General features: G+C 49.3%; 1 protein-coding gene across 2 annotated transcripts; it reads left to right on the plus strand.

Moving 5' to 3' along the window:
* The first annotated feature begins 244 nt into the window (after positions 1–244).
* On the plus strand, positions 245–7,433 carry SRP9 (signal recognition particle 9). Of its 2 annotated transcripts, XM_066595173.1 has the most exons (4): positions 245–410; positions 4,168–4,236; positions 6,780–6,935; positions 7,254–7,433. In XM_066595173.1, the coding sequence occupies exons 1-3, from the start codon at positions 339–341 to the stop codon at positions 6,897–6,899; spliced, it is 261 nt and encodes an 86-aa protein (XP_066451270.1). In that variant the 5' UTR covers positions 245–338; the 3' UTR covers positions 6,900–6,935; positions 7,254–7,433. The 2 variants fall into 2 exon arrangements, with proteins under 2 accessions (XP_066451270.1, XP_066451269.1); XM_066595172.1 differs by having other exon boundaries at positions 246–410; positions 6,780–7,433.
* Positions 7,434–17,180: the final 9,747 nt, after the last annotated feature.

Genomic DNA, 17,180 nt, shown 5'->3' on the forward strand with positions numbered 1-17,180 from the left:
ATAAATTATAGGGGTTTTTTTGAACGTTGGTTGAAATAAACAAAAATAAAATAAAAATGTCCGTGTCATTCAGGGGTTAATCCCACATCTGGCCCTCAGTCACTATTTTCTAGGCTACTGTCCTACCTACCACTAGAGGGCGATAGTCCTCCTCACCGTAAAGTTATTAAAGCTCAGTTCATGCGGATACCATAGAGTTCTTACCGCCCCGGAAGTGCTCGTCTGTGATTGGTTGGGGGTCAAACTAACAGCCAATCGGATGGCCGGATCTTGCGGCTGGGAATGCTGATGTGTGCTCCCGGCTAGCCCGCCTGCTAGTCCCGTCTGCCGGCCTGACCATGCCTTACTACCGCACCTGGGAGGAGTTCACGCGGGCTGCCGAGAAGCTCTACCAGGCGGACCCCATGAAGGTGAGGCCGGGGTGTCGTAGTAGGAGCCGTTGCTAGGTTACTCCCGGTGGTAAGGGGTGGATGTACCCGGCTGCCCTCTGTGTATCGGGGTGTTTACTAGATACCCCTTTGTATGCTGCGCCCGTTGTCACTGTGAACACTTTCTGCACTGTAAGACCTCTGCTTGCTGTCAGTGAACAGCAGCACTGCGTGAGGCTGGGGGCTTGTAGATTGAGTGATGGGGGAAGGGCGCTCACACTGGCGCGTGTACTATCTGTATTTCTTACTGCGATTCCGGATTCGCAGGCCACAATCGCCCATTGAAGTCTATGGATGCAGCGATCACGCAAAGATATCCGTGAGGTTTCCTGTTTTTTTGGGGGGGGGCGTGTCTGAAAAATGGATGATACATGAATAAGCCTCACAGATCGCTGTGAATTTCGTCTCTAAAAGCCGCGGCACAAACCTGTCGCTATGCAGATATTCGGCTGCGGATCGGCACGTAGATGCGGCCATCTTTAATGGGGCAGATCCGTGTTCAGAAGTCGGGAAGTGGTTTCTGCATATAAATGGCGCAGCCTCTACGTCAGGCAGGGATGTGTGTCTTTCCGTCACCGGGTTTTGATGTCCGTGTGCGGCCCTTGCTGCACGGTCCACAATGCGGATTTCCGTTGACTATAATGGCACGCGGCAAAAACCTCCCTGCGTGAACCAGCGGTCACACGGCGCGGTAACGCTACGTATTTTTGAATTTCTGCCTTAAAAACCTCGTCAAAATCTGCACCGTATGTGACATTGGCTGCAGAGCGCCGCGGTGTCCGGAGCGCAGCGAGCGCGAGACCGCCGCCGACTACTGCTGGACAATCACGCCGGATCGGTGGTGATCTGTATTTGTATATCGCCAACCTATTCTGCAGCGCCTTTAAGACGGGAGGAACACGGGCCATACAACAGGTACAGGTGGTATACAGTCAGTTTGAAACTAGGGAGTTAGAGGGGGGTTACAGAGGTGGTGGTATAGGAGGTACAAGGGGGGGATGAGGCACGGGGGGACACAGGCGGTACGGGAATTGCATGTGGAAATCGGTAATTAGGAAGCAAACCGGGTGGGGCGGTAAGTAGGTGCAGGGGGAGAGGTCATATGTGATAAGCAGGGTGAAAGGTGTGGGGAGCCATAGGGAGGGGCGGGGGACTAGGTCGGGGGACTTGGTATGCCTCCCAGGAGAGGTGAGTTTTTAAGGCACGTCTGAAATTTTGTGCATCGGGGATTGTCCGGATGCCTTGGGGTAGAGCGTTCCAGAGGATGGGTGCTGCTCTGGTGAAGTCCTGGAGGCGAGCGTGTGAGGTTCGTTTTACATGGGTGTTTAGCGGATCGGCGTGAGCGGGCTGAATGGTGTACGGACAGGAGGGAGGCGATGTATGGTGTTGCGGCACCATGGAGAGCTTTGTGGGTGAGGAGTTTAAATTTAATTCTGCAGCGACGGGCATAGTGCGGAGGCGTCTGAGTAACGGCGGGATAGGAAGATGAGCCTGGCTGCTGCATTAGTATGGATTGGAGAGGGTAGCGTCTAGTGCGGGGGAGGCCGATGAGTAGCGAGTTGCAGTAGTCGAGTTGGGAATGGATGAGGGCGACCACGAGCGTCTTCAGCGTGTCCCTGGTTAGGAACGGACGTGTATTAGCAATAGTCCTGAGCTGCTTGTGGCATGTTTGGGCCAGAGATTGGATATGGGGGGCAAAGGAGAGGTCAGAGTCCAGTGTGACCCCCAAGGCATCGGGCATGCTGTCTGGGGGTTATGATGGTGTCAGACACTGGAATGGAGATGTTGAGGGGAGGTCGGCTGGAGGGCGGGAAGACAAGGAGGTCAGTTTTAGAGAGGTTATGTTGGAGAATAAGGGAGGACATAGTGTTAGAGACAGCGGACAGACAGTGGGTGATGGCACGTGGCACGGGAAGAGGTGTATAGTTGGGTGTTGTCAGCGTAGAGATGGTATTGGGGGCCAATTTGCAGATAGCTTATCGTATTGGGGCTGTATAGATAGAGAAGAGGAGGGGGCCGAGGACCGAGCCCTGGGGAACCCCAACAGCGAGAGGGAGTAAAGAGGAGACAGAGCCAGTGATGGAGACGCTGAAGGAGAGGTAGGAGGAAAACCAGGAGAGAGCAGTGTGGCAACACGTGACTAGTGACGGCATATGGTACTGCGCATGCCTGCGAATCAGACGCTTCCAGACATGCGCAGTGTAATTGATTGATTTTCTAAACTTCCCGCTCTGCTCAGTGAGGATGCGCATGGAGACGCTCCCCTACACAATGTATAGTGTATCATACGCTGCCTATACCAATGTATTGCGCTCACACTGCATTGACTCCATTCACCGCGTATCACGTGTGCGTGCGTAATACACAGTGAAAACATGAGCCCTTACAGATATGTTATAATACACTTGTCTGAAACTGGCCTAGTCAGGAATGGTAGAGTTGGAAGAGACCTCCAGGGTCATCGGGTCCGACCCCCTGCTCAGTGCAGGATCACTAAATCATCCCAGACAGATATCAGTCCAGCCTTTGTTTGAACACTTCCATTGAAGGAGAACTCCCCACCTCCTGTGGCAACCTGTTCCACTCATTGATCCCCCTCACTGTCTAATATCTAATCTGTGTCTCCTCCCTTTCAGTTTCATCCCATTGCTTCTAGTCTTTCCTTGTACAGATGAGAATAGGGCTGATCCCTCTGCACTGTGACAGCCCTTCAGATATTTGTAGACAGCTATTAAGTCTCCTCTCAGCCTTCTTATTTGCAAGTTAAACATTCCCAGATCCTTTAACCGTTCCTCACATGTCATTTTTCTTGCCCCGATGTAGGACTTTGCATTTCTCCTTGTTAAATACCATTCTGCACTCCAAGGTCTCCGCGATGAGCCTATATTAATGATGGGCTCACTGCAGAGAATCCCGTGACAGCTCTCCCGTGGACAGGCAGCCTAAATCTTCTGCATTTCCCTGATTAACCCATCAGTGATTCCGTTCAGACTGAGTGACTCCTGATTACACTAAGAAGCCGCTCAGTAGTCGGACCGTTTCAGTGAGTTGCATTGCAATGACTAGCAACTACTGTCTAGGGGCCATGTGTACATGGTCTGACAGTCACTTGTAATCACTTGGTTGCACGATTATTCAGGCAACTGTTGGCCTGGAGTAAAGGCACCTTTAAAGGGTTGTCCAGTTGTAAACTTTACTTGGTCTATTCACAGGAGGTCTGCTGCCCGGACCCCTGCCAATCTGCTGTTCACCGGACTGGTAATCTCATGCATTGAGCTGATTTCTGCAGGAAGCAGACAGCTCTGTTTCCAATGCAGTGGCCAGGCTTGGTATTACATGCAAAGTTTTACTGCACTGGAAACCATTGTCTGAGTCGTGCAGAAATTGGCTCAGTGCAAGATTGTACCAGTCTGGCGAACAACTGTTTGTCATGGGGGGTCCCGGGCAGCAGACCTCCATTGTCGATAGCCTATCCTGTGAATAGACCAACTGAAGTTTACTGGTGAATAGCAGATCTACGGGGTCCCTAGTAGCAGGCCCTGCCAATCTGGAGTATAGGCCATCAGTAGTTTACAACTGGACAACCCCTTTAACTGGAAGAGTCACATGTTGGGAATAGCAGGAGTTCTGGATCTCTATGAAGGCCGGGGGACTCTCTAACTAGATGATAACTCCACATGGATGCTTGTAGCTACATGTATACGATTCCTATATTTCACCAATCGCTATTGTCCCGCAGGTTCGGGTGATGCTGAAGTACAGACACTGTGATGGGAGTTTACGTATGAAAGTCACAGATGATGTAGTGGTAAGTAGTAGACGTTACCGGAGGACTCTGATGTGTATGGTGGGGTGATGGGGGGGGGGCCCAAACTGAACCAAACGTTCATGTGTATGCGGCATCTGGGGAGAAGAGCTGACGGATGAATGATCGGTCGTCCGACAGCTGGTTGTGTGCGGGCAGAGGAGAGGATTTGGTTTATCTTGGTCCACTTTGTCACAGGTTTTCATTTCCCCAAAGAGAGCGAGTACTATGCATCAGTGGGGGTCAATGACCCACTATTACATGGAGTAGTTGATCAGTGGGGGTCCACCACTCGGGGCCCCTGCTATCAGAGCAGACCATGCTGGAATTGGATAGCGCTGTCAATATTGCAGTAGCCCAGTTTGGAACTACAGTCATAGCTCCCATTAAAATCAATACCTGCAGTACCAAACCAGGCCGCTGCAATACAGACAGTGCTATCTGCTTCCAATGCTGTCTGCACTGACAGTGGGTGGGGCAATCAGCTGATTGGCAGAGATTCCGAGCCATGGGCCTCCACCAATCAACTATTGATGACCTATACCGAGGATGGGCTATCAATAGTAAAATTCTTAAAAGTCCCAGACAACCCCTTTATTTTATGTCCAGGAGAGGTTGCACATCTTGGCTGGGTAGCAGCCTCTGCTATTGGGCATGCATTTATGTCCTATGGATTGCATAGGATTAGAAGCTGAGCCCGTGCCATCTGGAGCTGGCCGTGACTGACAGCTGGTCTCCAGCTGTAAACCCCTTATATGCTGCGATTACTGTTGTTCGTGGCATGTAAAGGGTTGACAGAGGAAGGGTGCTCCCTTTGTGGTGTGATTGGCCTCTGCTATGTAATCGCGGTGGGCTGATGGGTTGCCTTGGCAACCGGACATCAGTCAATGGCGTCTGAGTCTGCCATGGCCCATGATTGCTATGATAAGTGATAATGCACTGCAGTAAAGTACAGAAGTACTGCAATGTATTATAGAATCAAAGATTCAAGTCCTCTATAGGGACATGAAAAATGTAAGGGAGAAATTTAAAAAAAAAATCAACTAAAAACAAAGCAATTTTTGGCGAACGACCGCATAATGCACTTGTCTTACGTTACGTTGTTTGTATGAATCGGCCATCCTAAAATAGGCGAAAAACTGAACAGCTCGTTGAATAAAAAAATCACTGGAGCCGAACGCAACCTTCCCCAACGTCATCTACTGGTATACCGCCTCGGAAGCGGTCCGCAGACCCTCACCAGCTGCAGAAGCCTGTGCTAGTACCCCCCGCCCGCCTGAAGAAGACTATTTCTTTTGTTTACCCCCTAGTATTCTAGCCTAAGGCCATTTGCTGAAGGGCAGCAGCATTGCATTCAGGGCCCATTCACACAGGTGTTTTTCCTGTCCGTATTTGTTTAATGAACGCAGCGCACGGACCCGCTAACCTAGCAGTTCTCTGATTGGATGAAATAGTACATGATGGCGATTCTGCACACTTCATCACTGCGGGACCTTGGCTGTAACTGACAGCCAGAGACCTGCTGCAACAGCCTGGATCAGAGATCTCCGATCCCAGCTGTTAACCCCGCAGGGGTTGCGATACTTATAATGGCGGACACAAAAAGTACCTTGCTCTGAATAAGAGCAGCTTGCTGGACCAGTGAAAACGTTGAAAAGGCCACACCGCTCGCAAGAGTGTCACCGGCCTCTTAATTAGCTGATCAGCAGAGTCCCGGGCAGCAGAAGCCCACTGATCAGATACCAATAGGCCATCCATTTTAAAAAGTGGGATAACCCCTTTTGTATATTCACACAGGGTGAAATGTGCTGCGGAGTGTCTGCATCAGATGCAAGTTACGAGTCAAAATCTGCACCATTTGGGGGGGAATTCACTCCCTCATTAGAAAAAGTAGAATCTGTATAATTGACATGCTGTGGATTTAAAGTCCGCACCGCATATCGCATTCTGGGTTTTGTGTGGATTTTTTCCAGTTTGTAGATGAGCTTTTTCAAATCTCATCCTCTTTCTGGCTCCTGTAAGGCTGGGTTCACACAGGGCAGATTTGCCGCGGAATTTCGCCGCGGCAAATCCGCCCGTGGCCGCTAATCTCGGGATTAGCCAGCCATGTGGACGAGATTTCTCAGAAATCTCGTCCACACGGGACGGCCAATCCGCTGCGGCAAGTCCGACTGAAACCGCGGCTGCAGCAGCCGCGGTTTCAGAATATGCAGCATGTCCATTCTTTTTTTCTTTCCGCCGCGCTCTCCTCTATGGGAGTGCCGGCCGCAGCGGAAGAGCGAGCGGCCGGGCCGCTTCAAAGCCGCCGCGTATTTTTCCGTGGCAGTTCTTCCGTCGGAAATCTCGCGGTTTCGGCTGGGACCAAACCGCGGGATTTCCGACGGGAATACGCCCCATGTGAACCCAGGTTGTGGAGGGTCCACAAAGAAAGCTCAGAGCCTGTCCGCCCGTGTGCATGCGGTCATAATGTACCGAACGAGGCTGCACTATTCTGAACTGCATGTATAGACAGACCGGTGACCTGATGGATTTCCTGTCTCTTCCAGTGTCTACTCTACACCACGGACCAAGCGCAGGACGTGAAGAAGATCGAGAAATTCCACAGTCAGCTGATGCGATTAATGGTTGCTAGGGAATCCCGCAGTTCGGCCATGGAAACTGACTGAGCTTCTCCGACCCAGAGGGGAAAACAATCCGAATCGGTTATAAAATGTTTTATTTTTTTTGTGGTTCCACCAGGAAGGAGGAAATGACTGATAAAAAGGAAAAAATAAGTTTATACTAATTTATCGGTAGCGGTAGAACGCCGCGCAGTTCTACGCTTTCATGTGAAAGCTGCTTTTTCTTTTTAGAAATGGATCAGGATGTGAAAATGTTGGCAAATTTTTGAAAAAAATTTTTTTTATGTTCTTGCAGAAAATGCCTTACAAAATGGTGTTTTTGTGGTGTTTTTCCAAACTTTATGTTCTTATTTTTCAATTTTTCTTTCCTTGTTTGCCTCTCACTGACTCCCTTACCAGAATATCGATGGGGATGGCTCCCGACGACACCCTCTCATCTATGTACTACATGCATCGGGCACGGCCGTGCGCTCACAAGTCTGGGACCCGCTCTGAACGAGTTTTACTCCAGTTGGCGTTGACTGGAAAGTTTGGATTTTTTTTAAAATCAATTTCAATAAATATGCATCGTAAATAGTTGATGATTTGGGAGGTTGGAGTATCTGGAAGGGGGGAGGCGCGACATATTGGTTACGTTTATTTTAAAGGTTTTGTGTTTTATATAATTTTTTTTTTCTAGAAATCTGCACGAGCAGATTTAAGAGCACGAATTAAAAGTAGTTTTTATTTCCATAATACTTGGTGGGGCTCCTTTGGTCCTAATGACAATCAATACTCGCTGTGCTATACTTTTTTACTCATGTCTGATACACTTCAGCTGGTATTTCTCTCCATTCATCCTGCAAATGAAAATGCAATGGAAGAATGTTCTATGGCGTGATAAATTGTGCTACTCTTTCCATCAGATGTGCCCGGGTGTGGAGGAGCGTGGGGAGCCTTTTGTCTAAATGTGTTGTGCCAACAGTTAAGTACGGCGGAGGTCCTGTTATGGTCTATGGCTGGTGTACGTGGCATGGTATTGGTCTGTTGATTGTAGTGGTAAGAATCCTGAACACTGAGGTGTATCGTGGCATTCTCGATGATAATGTGCTGCTGACAATGTGGCAATACTCTGGGAATGGTCGGCCATACTTCCAACAACACAACGTGCCTTGTCACAGACCAGCGATGTTACATGATGGTTTTGAGGATAGGGATGTTCCACAGTTGGACTGGCTGTACCCGACCTGAACCCCACTGACCATCTTTGGGATGAACTGGAACGTTGGGTCAGGAAATATGAACAGTGTTCATCCTCTTTGAAAGAATTCGGCAGACGTTTGCAGGATGAATGGAGGGAAGTTCCAGCTAAAGTGTATCAGACGTTAGTAAAAAGTATACCACGGAGAGTATCCAATGTTTTTGGGGCCAGACAAGCCCCACTAAGCGGTTCTAACACCTCTGTTCCAGATAGAAGGGGTTGTCAGGGAGGGAAATGCTTAACAGCTGCTGGGGTTGGTGCAATTAATGCTAAGCCCAGTACTGTGGATACATCTTCTCTCCTGTTAATGAGGTAAGAAATACCTCTCTGGCTAATAAACAAGGATCCCAAGTAGCCCCCTTCTCCCTCTCAGCATATTTATTTGTTCCAAGCTGTGAGCAGCTGGTGCCTGGGTATATAAAGAACTGATGTTTATTGGAGAGTGTAGTGGGCATGATCTGTGAACTGCGCAGGGAGGGGAGGAGGTGAGTTCTGTCCATTAGTTCTACTCCTCTACAGATGAGTGTTCTGGGCATGCTCTGTGCCCTGTGCAGGTAGGAGCTGAACTATCCCTCTTGGCTTTGGTGTTACCTGCCTCCGCTGCATGTCCTCAGTGCCCCCATAAGCAGTAGTATTAGCAGAATGTATTTTGGCTGCCGTTGGCCATCACAAGGAGGGGTGATCATTGCAGACGGAGGTTTACAGCTTTAATGTAGTCGAGAGGAGCTATATAGATTTGCAGTAAGCTTGCGATAGAGGGCGCTGCATACTTGTGATCACCCCTCCCTGATTGGGTCTATTTCATAGGTATTAGGCGATGGACCTCCATACCGCTTTAGTATTATAGTGCTGCTAATGCACTACGCTGAGAGAAACGGGGATGGCGGGGGATTGTAGGGTTGGACCCCTTCTAAATGTCATTCATACCTGATCATAAGCAAATGCAGCAGCACTGACCCCTGCATGTGGAAAGAGGTACTACACCCCTGGTAAGAACGGTAAGATTATCTAGTTCTATACAGTAGTATGCCTGACAACAGTAGGCATGTACAAAACAAACCTTTTACTCCGTATCATTGAGGACGGCCGTTCTGACTGAATTGTTGAAACTTCTGATTGATTGCTGTGAAGCAAAGAACCTATTGACGTCTGTGCTGGAGCGTTGTGGGCACGCTCTGTGCGGATTGCCGTTATGGTTACATTTAAAGCATAATTAAACTTTGAAGAAAAGAGAAAAAAAACCTGTTAGAAATTCTGGTTGGTGGGGGTCCGGCTGCTGAGGTCCTTGCGGATCGGTAATGCAAAAGGGCTGCTGCGCTCATCTAAGCCCAGCACCTATTTGGCTAATTCTGGCTGTGGACAGGCTCAATAGAAAGTCTATCAGTATGTGCTCTGCTGGATGGGGGCTTCTACCTCTTCGTCTTTGCGATCAATGGGGGTCTTATCACTCGGACCCACACTGATCAGAACTTCTGCCAAGTCAAAGCTTTGTTATGCTTTTAAGGGCTTGTACCAGGATGAGAAGTTACCCCTTATCCACAGGATAGGGGATAACTCTGAAGAACGGGGGCCCTATGTCTCTCTACCTTCTTAATTTTGGCCTTACTGCACCTTTGGCAGTGAGGGGGAGACTTTCAGTGGGTCTTCGGCGGCAGCTGAGTGCAAGCTTTCACTTTTTCCGTCAGCCCCATTAAAATGAATGGAGAGCTCCCCTCATTCTGACATCACAGTGGCGGGCTCAGGGAGATGTAGGACCACCATTCTTCAGATTGCTAGGGGGCTTACCAGTAAGACCCCCACCGATCAGCAAGTTATACTCAAGCAAGCTAAGCAGTGACTGGGAATGTAAAACTACTTTAAGGGCTCTGTGAAAACTGCAATATTTCAGGATATTTATATAAAGAAAGACATGGAAACTAAAAAAAAAAATTACAAAAATATTTTCATGTGAACATTTTATCCAAATAAGTTGTTTTTATGACAATAGATTGCTTTAATATGTCCCTAAAGTGGATTTCACGTGTAGTTCACGCTATATTAGTCAGTGAAGATAAAGGTCCGCACAGGAGCGGCTCATAATGGTTTTTTATTCATCATGGTAACTGCAACAGGTTCTATGTCAAATCTATCAAACTTACAGGAGAGACAAAAAACATTCCCATTTTGCCCCTATCATCTTGATTCGTCCTACAGAAAGAGAGGGAATTTGACGACTTCTCATTGGTCTGTTAACATACAGCATTATTGCAGTGGGTGTAGTTCACTAGATTGGCCACCAGGGTGCAATAAACCAAAAATGTTTTTTTTTTTGTTTTTTTTTTACATACGACCTACTGCAGTTACCACAAAGTTTTTGTGTAGTTTTGCTTCACTATTACAGTATATATTTTTTACTACTAGTATAGAGCTTATCTGTGTCTATACTGGTCCACTCCATTGGTGAATACTTCTATATACACTTTAACGCCCCCTTTATTAGAGCTCTGAGGCCTCTCATGATTGGCGCATGCCTGTATGAAAAATATCTCCGTGACCCCGGAGTGCAGCTTAAAATCACGTGACAAGTTTGCCGTGGATCAGTGTGAATCTACATTAGATGGGAAAATCCAGCGATCGGAGCGACTTCCACTGAGGCCGGTCATCGGTGCGGGACTAGACGGGGCTGGGATTTCACATTCAACGTTATGCGTTTTTCTCATCTAACAGGGTGGGGAGTATACAGAGAATGGCGTGATACAGGAAAACATCCAGCCAAAGGGAATCCTATAGACGGAAATAACTTGTCACTGAAAGGGGTCAGAGGAGGATGTCAGGAATCGTTCTGACGTACAGGTGCTGCACAGTCAGCGGATGATCCAACTGCCAGGTCTGCATGCACAACTCGCCGTTCCTGAGCACGGATGGGATATAACAGCAGGCGACCAGTTCCAGCGCCATTGTGTCTAAGAGAAACAGAAAGACGAGACTCAAAGGGTTGACCGACTGCAAACCTTGGATCACTGAGCAGCAGAAAACCATCTCCAGGTCAGATGGAGCCTGATTTCTGTTGCTGATGGGAGGTCAGAATTTGGTGCAAGCAGCATGAATCGATGACCCCTTCCTGTCAGCTGATCAGACCATTTAAATCTATTTAATATGTGGCAGCTACAAGAAGCTTCCTGTCCGCGGGGGCCGATATCCCTGCAGCATGATTTAATCACCTACTGACGTCTACCCCACGACAAATTGCTGCAGTTCTAAAGGCAAAAGGAGTCCAACGCACGACTAGATGGGGGTCTCTAATAAAGGGGCCTTTTGCTGTAGATAAATGTGCTCTCTCACTGCACGGTTGGGTCCCTGGGAAGCGACGACTCGCAGCAGACGCGCCGATTGATTTCACGTCCCCTATTCACGATCTGCCAGATAATAATGGCCTCTCTGGAATGTGCTGGTGTCGGTTTTACATTCACCGTTCCCACACAACAGCCCATTTGCGGCAGTGAAAGAGCGAGTAATCTGCTGGGTGTCCGCTGCGTCTGGAGTTACATGGCGGAGAGGTTCTATAATCCGTCCTTGTGTAGACGAAAAACTGCGCCTTTTATTTACTCCACAATGAGACCTGGGAGAAACCCTGACCCGGTCACCTGGATATTAGCAATTTGATAATGGGAGGGTAAGAGAACCTTCTCCGGCCCCTGTTGGCATCTGCGGACACAATCCGATACGAGGAGGAGGATTAAGCTCAGATCAGCAGTTTCCCATAATGCTTTAGTGCTGGAGGGTAGGGTGCAGTAAATTATGGGCCGAAACTGACAGAAAGTAGATTGAAGGGTGTGAATACTTTTAGCAACATAGTTCCAAATACATCTAAATTGCAGCAACTTTGTGAATTATCTTAATTAAAAAAAAAAAAATAGTGCATACAGCTCCTATGGAGACCTACGTGTCTCTGGGGCTACAGACTAGTGGGGGGAGACAGACCGGGAGGGCCGAGAGTATGAGGTGGGAAGCTGCACCTTATACACGGGGTGACAAAAGTAGTAGACACACATAGAAAGTGATGAAATGTTCAGTACGGAGTTGGGCCGCAATGACTGTAGTTACCCTCCTTGGCCGCTTTCCAACATATTCCCATAGAGGTGGGTGGGGGGGGGGGGGGGGGGGGTTGGGAGGGGCACAAATATGGCATTCTAGTTTGACTGGGTCCACCAGACCCAGTTGTTAGCTTTATACCTGGTGACATCCTCCCACCAGACCCCGTTATTAACTCTACACGTGATGACTCCCCCCCCCCCCCCCCTCCCCCAGACCCTGGTGTCAGCCCTACACCTGGTGACATCCTCCCACCAGACCGGGTTGTCAGCTCTACACCTGGTGACATCCCCTCACCAGAGCCCGTTGTCAGCTCTATACCTGGTGACATCCTCCCACCAGAACCCGTTATTAACTCTACATGTGGTGACTTCCCCCCCCACCAGACCCTGTTGTCAGCCCTACACCTGGTGACATCCTCCCACCAGACCCTGTTGTCAGCCCTACACCTGGTGACATCCTCCCACCGGACCCCATTGTCAGCTCTACCCCTGATGACATCCCCTCACCAGAGCCCGTTGTCAGCTCTATACCTGGTGACATTCCCCACACCAGACCCCGTTGTCAGCCCTACACCTGGTGACATCCTCCCACCAGACCCTGTTGTCAGCCCTACACCTGGTGACATCCTCCCACTAGACCCCGTTGTCAGCTCTACCCCTGATGACATCCCCTCACCAGACCCCGTTGTTAGTTCTACACCTGGTGACATCCTCCCACCAGACCGGGTTGTCAGCCCTACACCTGGTGACATTCCCCACACCAGACCCCGTTGTCAGCTGTAGACCTGGTGACATGCCCCCACCAGACCCCGTTATCAGCTCTACCCCTGATGACATCCCCTCACCAGAGCCCGTTGTCAGCTGTACACCTGGTGTTGGCCCCCCACCAGACCCCGTTGTCAGCTGTAGACCTGGTGACATCCCCCCACCAGACCCCGTTATCAGCTCTACCTGGGGGCATCTGTTTCTATACTGGGATCTCCTGTGTGATCCTCTCCTTTATACCTAAGCATACATTCACACAGGCAACAGTGTGTCATGTCCGACATTCTCGCATCGCACACCACACGGACACCCTGCGATGTGCGGGAGACGGACATCTGCATGTTCTATTCTCACCGGAGACTCGCACAATTATTGAACATGTTGCCATTTTGCCATCTCGCTGAAAAATTGCCTTGCAAATAATGGGTTATATTTTCATGCAGGTTTTCTGCGTCTCACAACGCACAAAACTCCCATGATTTTCTCGCCCGTGTGAATGCACCCACATCTGATTTGCATATCCCCTTCACCTGACAACACAGTATTATTGGGGTTCCAATACTTTTGTCAACATAAGGTATCTTTCTGTTGGGGTCACAACTCTTACTTTTAGGCCTCAATCAGAAGGATGTAATGTAGCCTATGGGGATCTGCATCAGACTACGCAGGGTTTGTTTGTAGTCTGTAACCATGGAGACACATAGCACTGCATAAAATCTGTATACACAAAGCGATAGGAGATTTTCAAGCGACTATTTGATGAATTTTTCGGATGCATTAAATTAATAAAAAGTTGCTTGCAAACGACTCCATCCTTTTGAAGGCTTATGAATGAAATACCTGCTAATGATTGCGGCAGTTACCCAGATGCAGCAGGAAACGTTCCAACTACAGAACATGTTAAGTGTGAAATAGGATGTTTTCTTCTCACGAGTCGGAAGCTCGCCAGTAGGTGATTCTTGGGAGACTGCGGCCACACCCCGACAATAAAATATCCCTGCATCTGGCAGAGGAGATAGAACAGCAGCGCGGTGCCAACATACACAAAGCCTGGGAGCAGGAAGAGGTAAGGTCCCCCCCCCGCCCTCGGCACGCCCCAGGCTCTAATGAGAGTCCCAACCTCAGTACTGCAAACAGTCGTACAGGGGCAGCGTGCCATGTATCTGAGGCCGGAGTCACAAAAACGTATTTGCGCAGCGTATTGCATACAAAGAATTTTCACGCACAATACACAGTGATTAGAACCCACTGATTGCAGCGGGTTTGTTCACATATGCAGATTTTGCATGTGCTTTTTTTCCCCCCCGCGCATATTGAACACACTACTTACCCATTTCAATGAGCGCGTTGCGTGTTTTCCTGCGTGTGCAAAAAGTACAGAAAAACATGCAAATCTGCTTACACCCATGTGGCACCAACCTAAGCTTGTCCTGTGTGATACTGTTTGCTGAGCTGTGTATCCAAGCTAAGTATCTAACGTAATGCTGTCTGCAGAATGACTGTATCCGGGCTGATCACATCTGATATCGCACACTTGCAATAGTATGTGCTGTGCGTGATAATTTCATGGACTATACAAGGACCCATTATAGCCTGTGGGGTTTATGCTCCCTGCCGTACTTCATATGAATCGGCGGTCCACGTGAAACAACTGATTGCCTGTCCTATTCTTGTCTCCATCACGGAGGAGAATTAGGATATGCAAATGTATATGGATGGGCAGATGACGGCACACGGACAGGTGTGTGCGGTGGACACATACCTGTAGGGGCGCAGCTCACACACACCGCAAGTGTACATCCAGCTGAAGCCTATTGTGTATGATGATGAGCTGCTGTATCTGTCATGTGTGACACTGCGCCGCTGAGAACATCTAACATCAGTAACGTGCTGTAAGTCAGCCTCTAGATCGGACAAACTCATAGGCTGTGAAGCTGTGGAAGTCGTCCCAGATGGTCCCATAAATGTGCTATTGGCGATAAATCTGGGACTGGACAGCCACAGAAGTGTGACAATATTGTGGGGGCTTCCTGTGACCCCCTTGTGTGTGCAGCCGAGCATTATCCTGCTGGAAGCCGCCATGAGAGGAACACATGTGGCTGCAGGGTGTCCTGAACATATCGCTGAGCTGTCATTGTCCCTCATACCACTACTAGGGGGGGACCGACTGTCGTATGCGATGGCCCCCCAAACCTTCACACCAGCAGGGGGCAGTGCGCCGCTCCACAGCAAAGGCAGGATTGAGGTGCTCACCCCGAGGTCTCCAGATACGAACACGGCTGTCGTCAGTGCCCAAACTAAACCTGGATTCATTGCTGAATCTTCAGCCAAGCAGCTGGAAATGGTCCCAACAGACACAGGGGTGTAACGATGGCGCCCCCTATCTCTGGCTGGCAGACAATGAAACAGTTGCAGCTGCTGGTGCTTGTCAGACGCTCCTCTTCACTGGTGATCTGTAGGGAAGGGGAGGGCTTGAGCCCGGTCACCTTGTGTGCCCTCACGATGTTCCCAACACCTCCTAACAGTCTTGGTCAGACGCTCCTCTCTACTGGTGGTCTGTAGGGGGCATCCTGAGCCCGGTCACCTTGTGTGCCCCCATCCACTGGTCCCAACACCTCCTAACAGTCTGGTCAGACGCTCCTCTCTACTGGTGGTCTGTAGGGGGCATCCTGAGCCCGGACACCTTGTGTGCCCTCACACATCCACTGGTCCCAACACCTCTAAACAGTCTGGTGAGAATGGCCGGTGAGGGACAATTCATCAATACGACCATCCAGCTCCTCACATCCCAATAATGCGCCCCTCTCAGACTCTGGTAACGGGGTGAAATCTCTTCTCTGCGTCGTAGAGACGTCTAGTGGCCAACAAGCTCTACACAAGCGGAAGAAGAGGTCACTACACACAAGGAGCCTCCGAGAGCCTCTTATAGGCCAAGAGGGGAACCACTTTTAGGGCCTCCGGTGACAAGACCGTCCATCTAATCACCACAACTCTCATCATTTACAGATCTGCCTTAGATGGAACTGCAGGACAAGTGCTGCAGCAAAATGACAACTCCTTCTGGGGGCGGGATGCTTTTTGAGAAAGAGTGTATATCGTGTATAATACTGTCAGCTGAGCTCGTGTATCTAAGCATATCATATATAAGGGTATGTTTACACGGCAGAATCCATCCCACATCTTTTTGCATGGATTCCACCACGGCAGAAATCTGCAATTGAGCAAATATGTGGCGGTGGATCCCCTTTTACACTGGCCAATAATATAATCTGACCGATTATACTGGATCACAGAAAAAAATGTTGGTCTGCTACTTGGGGTGTTTCATGTGTCCTATGCTAAACCGAGTGCGTAGAGTCCAAATCTGTAGTCGGATTTTGCCTCGGACGTCGGGTTCAGAAGTCATACACGGGATCATTGGGTGCTCATACGGATGCGAGAAACTGATTGTTGGTTCTCCAGCCGCAGAACTATATTGTACTTCACACCCGAGAGTACAAACACTTGTTCACATTAACAGGCGTGTAAATAAAAGTTCACTTGACTCTTCATGCACACGCACTGTTCACAAGGGCTTTAGGCGTTTGCTTTTGCACTTGTGAGTGCCTATTGCTGAGCGCTGCAGGAACCAGCAGTAGTCGCCATCACGCTGGGGCTGACGTGGCCTTGATATCTGCTTTCCATGGCGGCAATATCCTGCTGGAATCATTCCCGTGTTCATCATCACGTCACCCAAAAAACCCAGATGAGAATGTAAGACATTCATTTTGGGTGACATTCGGCCGCCGGGTTGCTGATCCGCTGATAACATGTTGCTTACAAGTTCAGCGTGATTGTCCGCCCGATAGTTGCCAAGAAAGTTTTGTACAAGTAGCGCAAATGCTCCCCAAGCGGCGAGTTCAGGCGCGCTCAATTTGGATCTGTATGTGGCATCACGTATTAATTCGCGGATTTCAGGACCAACAAAACTTCCTGCTTTTAGTTTGGCTTCCGTTTCGTTTTTTTCCAAACTCGTCCTTCAGATACTGGAAACCAATTCCATTATGATCCATCACCATGACAGTTTTCCATTAGGCCTCATGCCCCCCGTCGGGTCGGATTCCGACTGCGAAATATCACAGCAGAATGAGACCCGGTGACTCCCAGAGAACCTATACTCACCTGTCTGGCTCCGCTGCGAGTGTCTCGGCCGGCGAGCATGCGCAGTGCAGCACATAATGCGCCGGCGATACTTCCGCTGTGCTCACT

The sequence above is a fragment of the Eleutherodactylus coqui genome, chromosome 3 (genome assembly GCF_035609145.1).
Source record: "Eleutherodactylus coqui strain aEleCoq1 chromosome 3, aEleCoq1.hap1, whole genome shotgun sequence".
Lineage (NCBI taxonomy): Eukaryota > Metazoa > Chordata > Amphibia > Anura > Eleutherodactylidae > Eleutherodactylus > Eleutherodactylus coqui.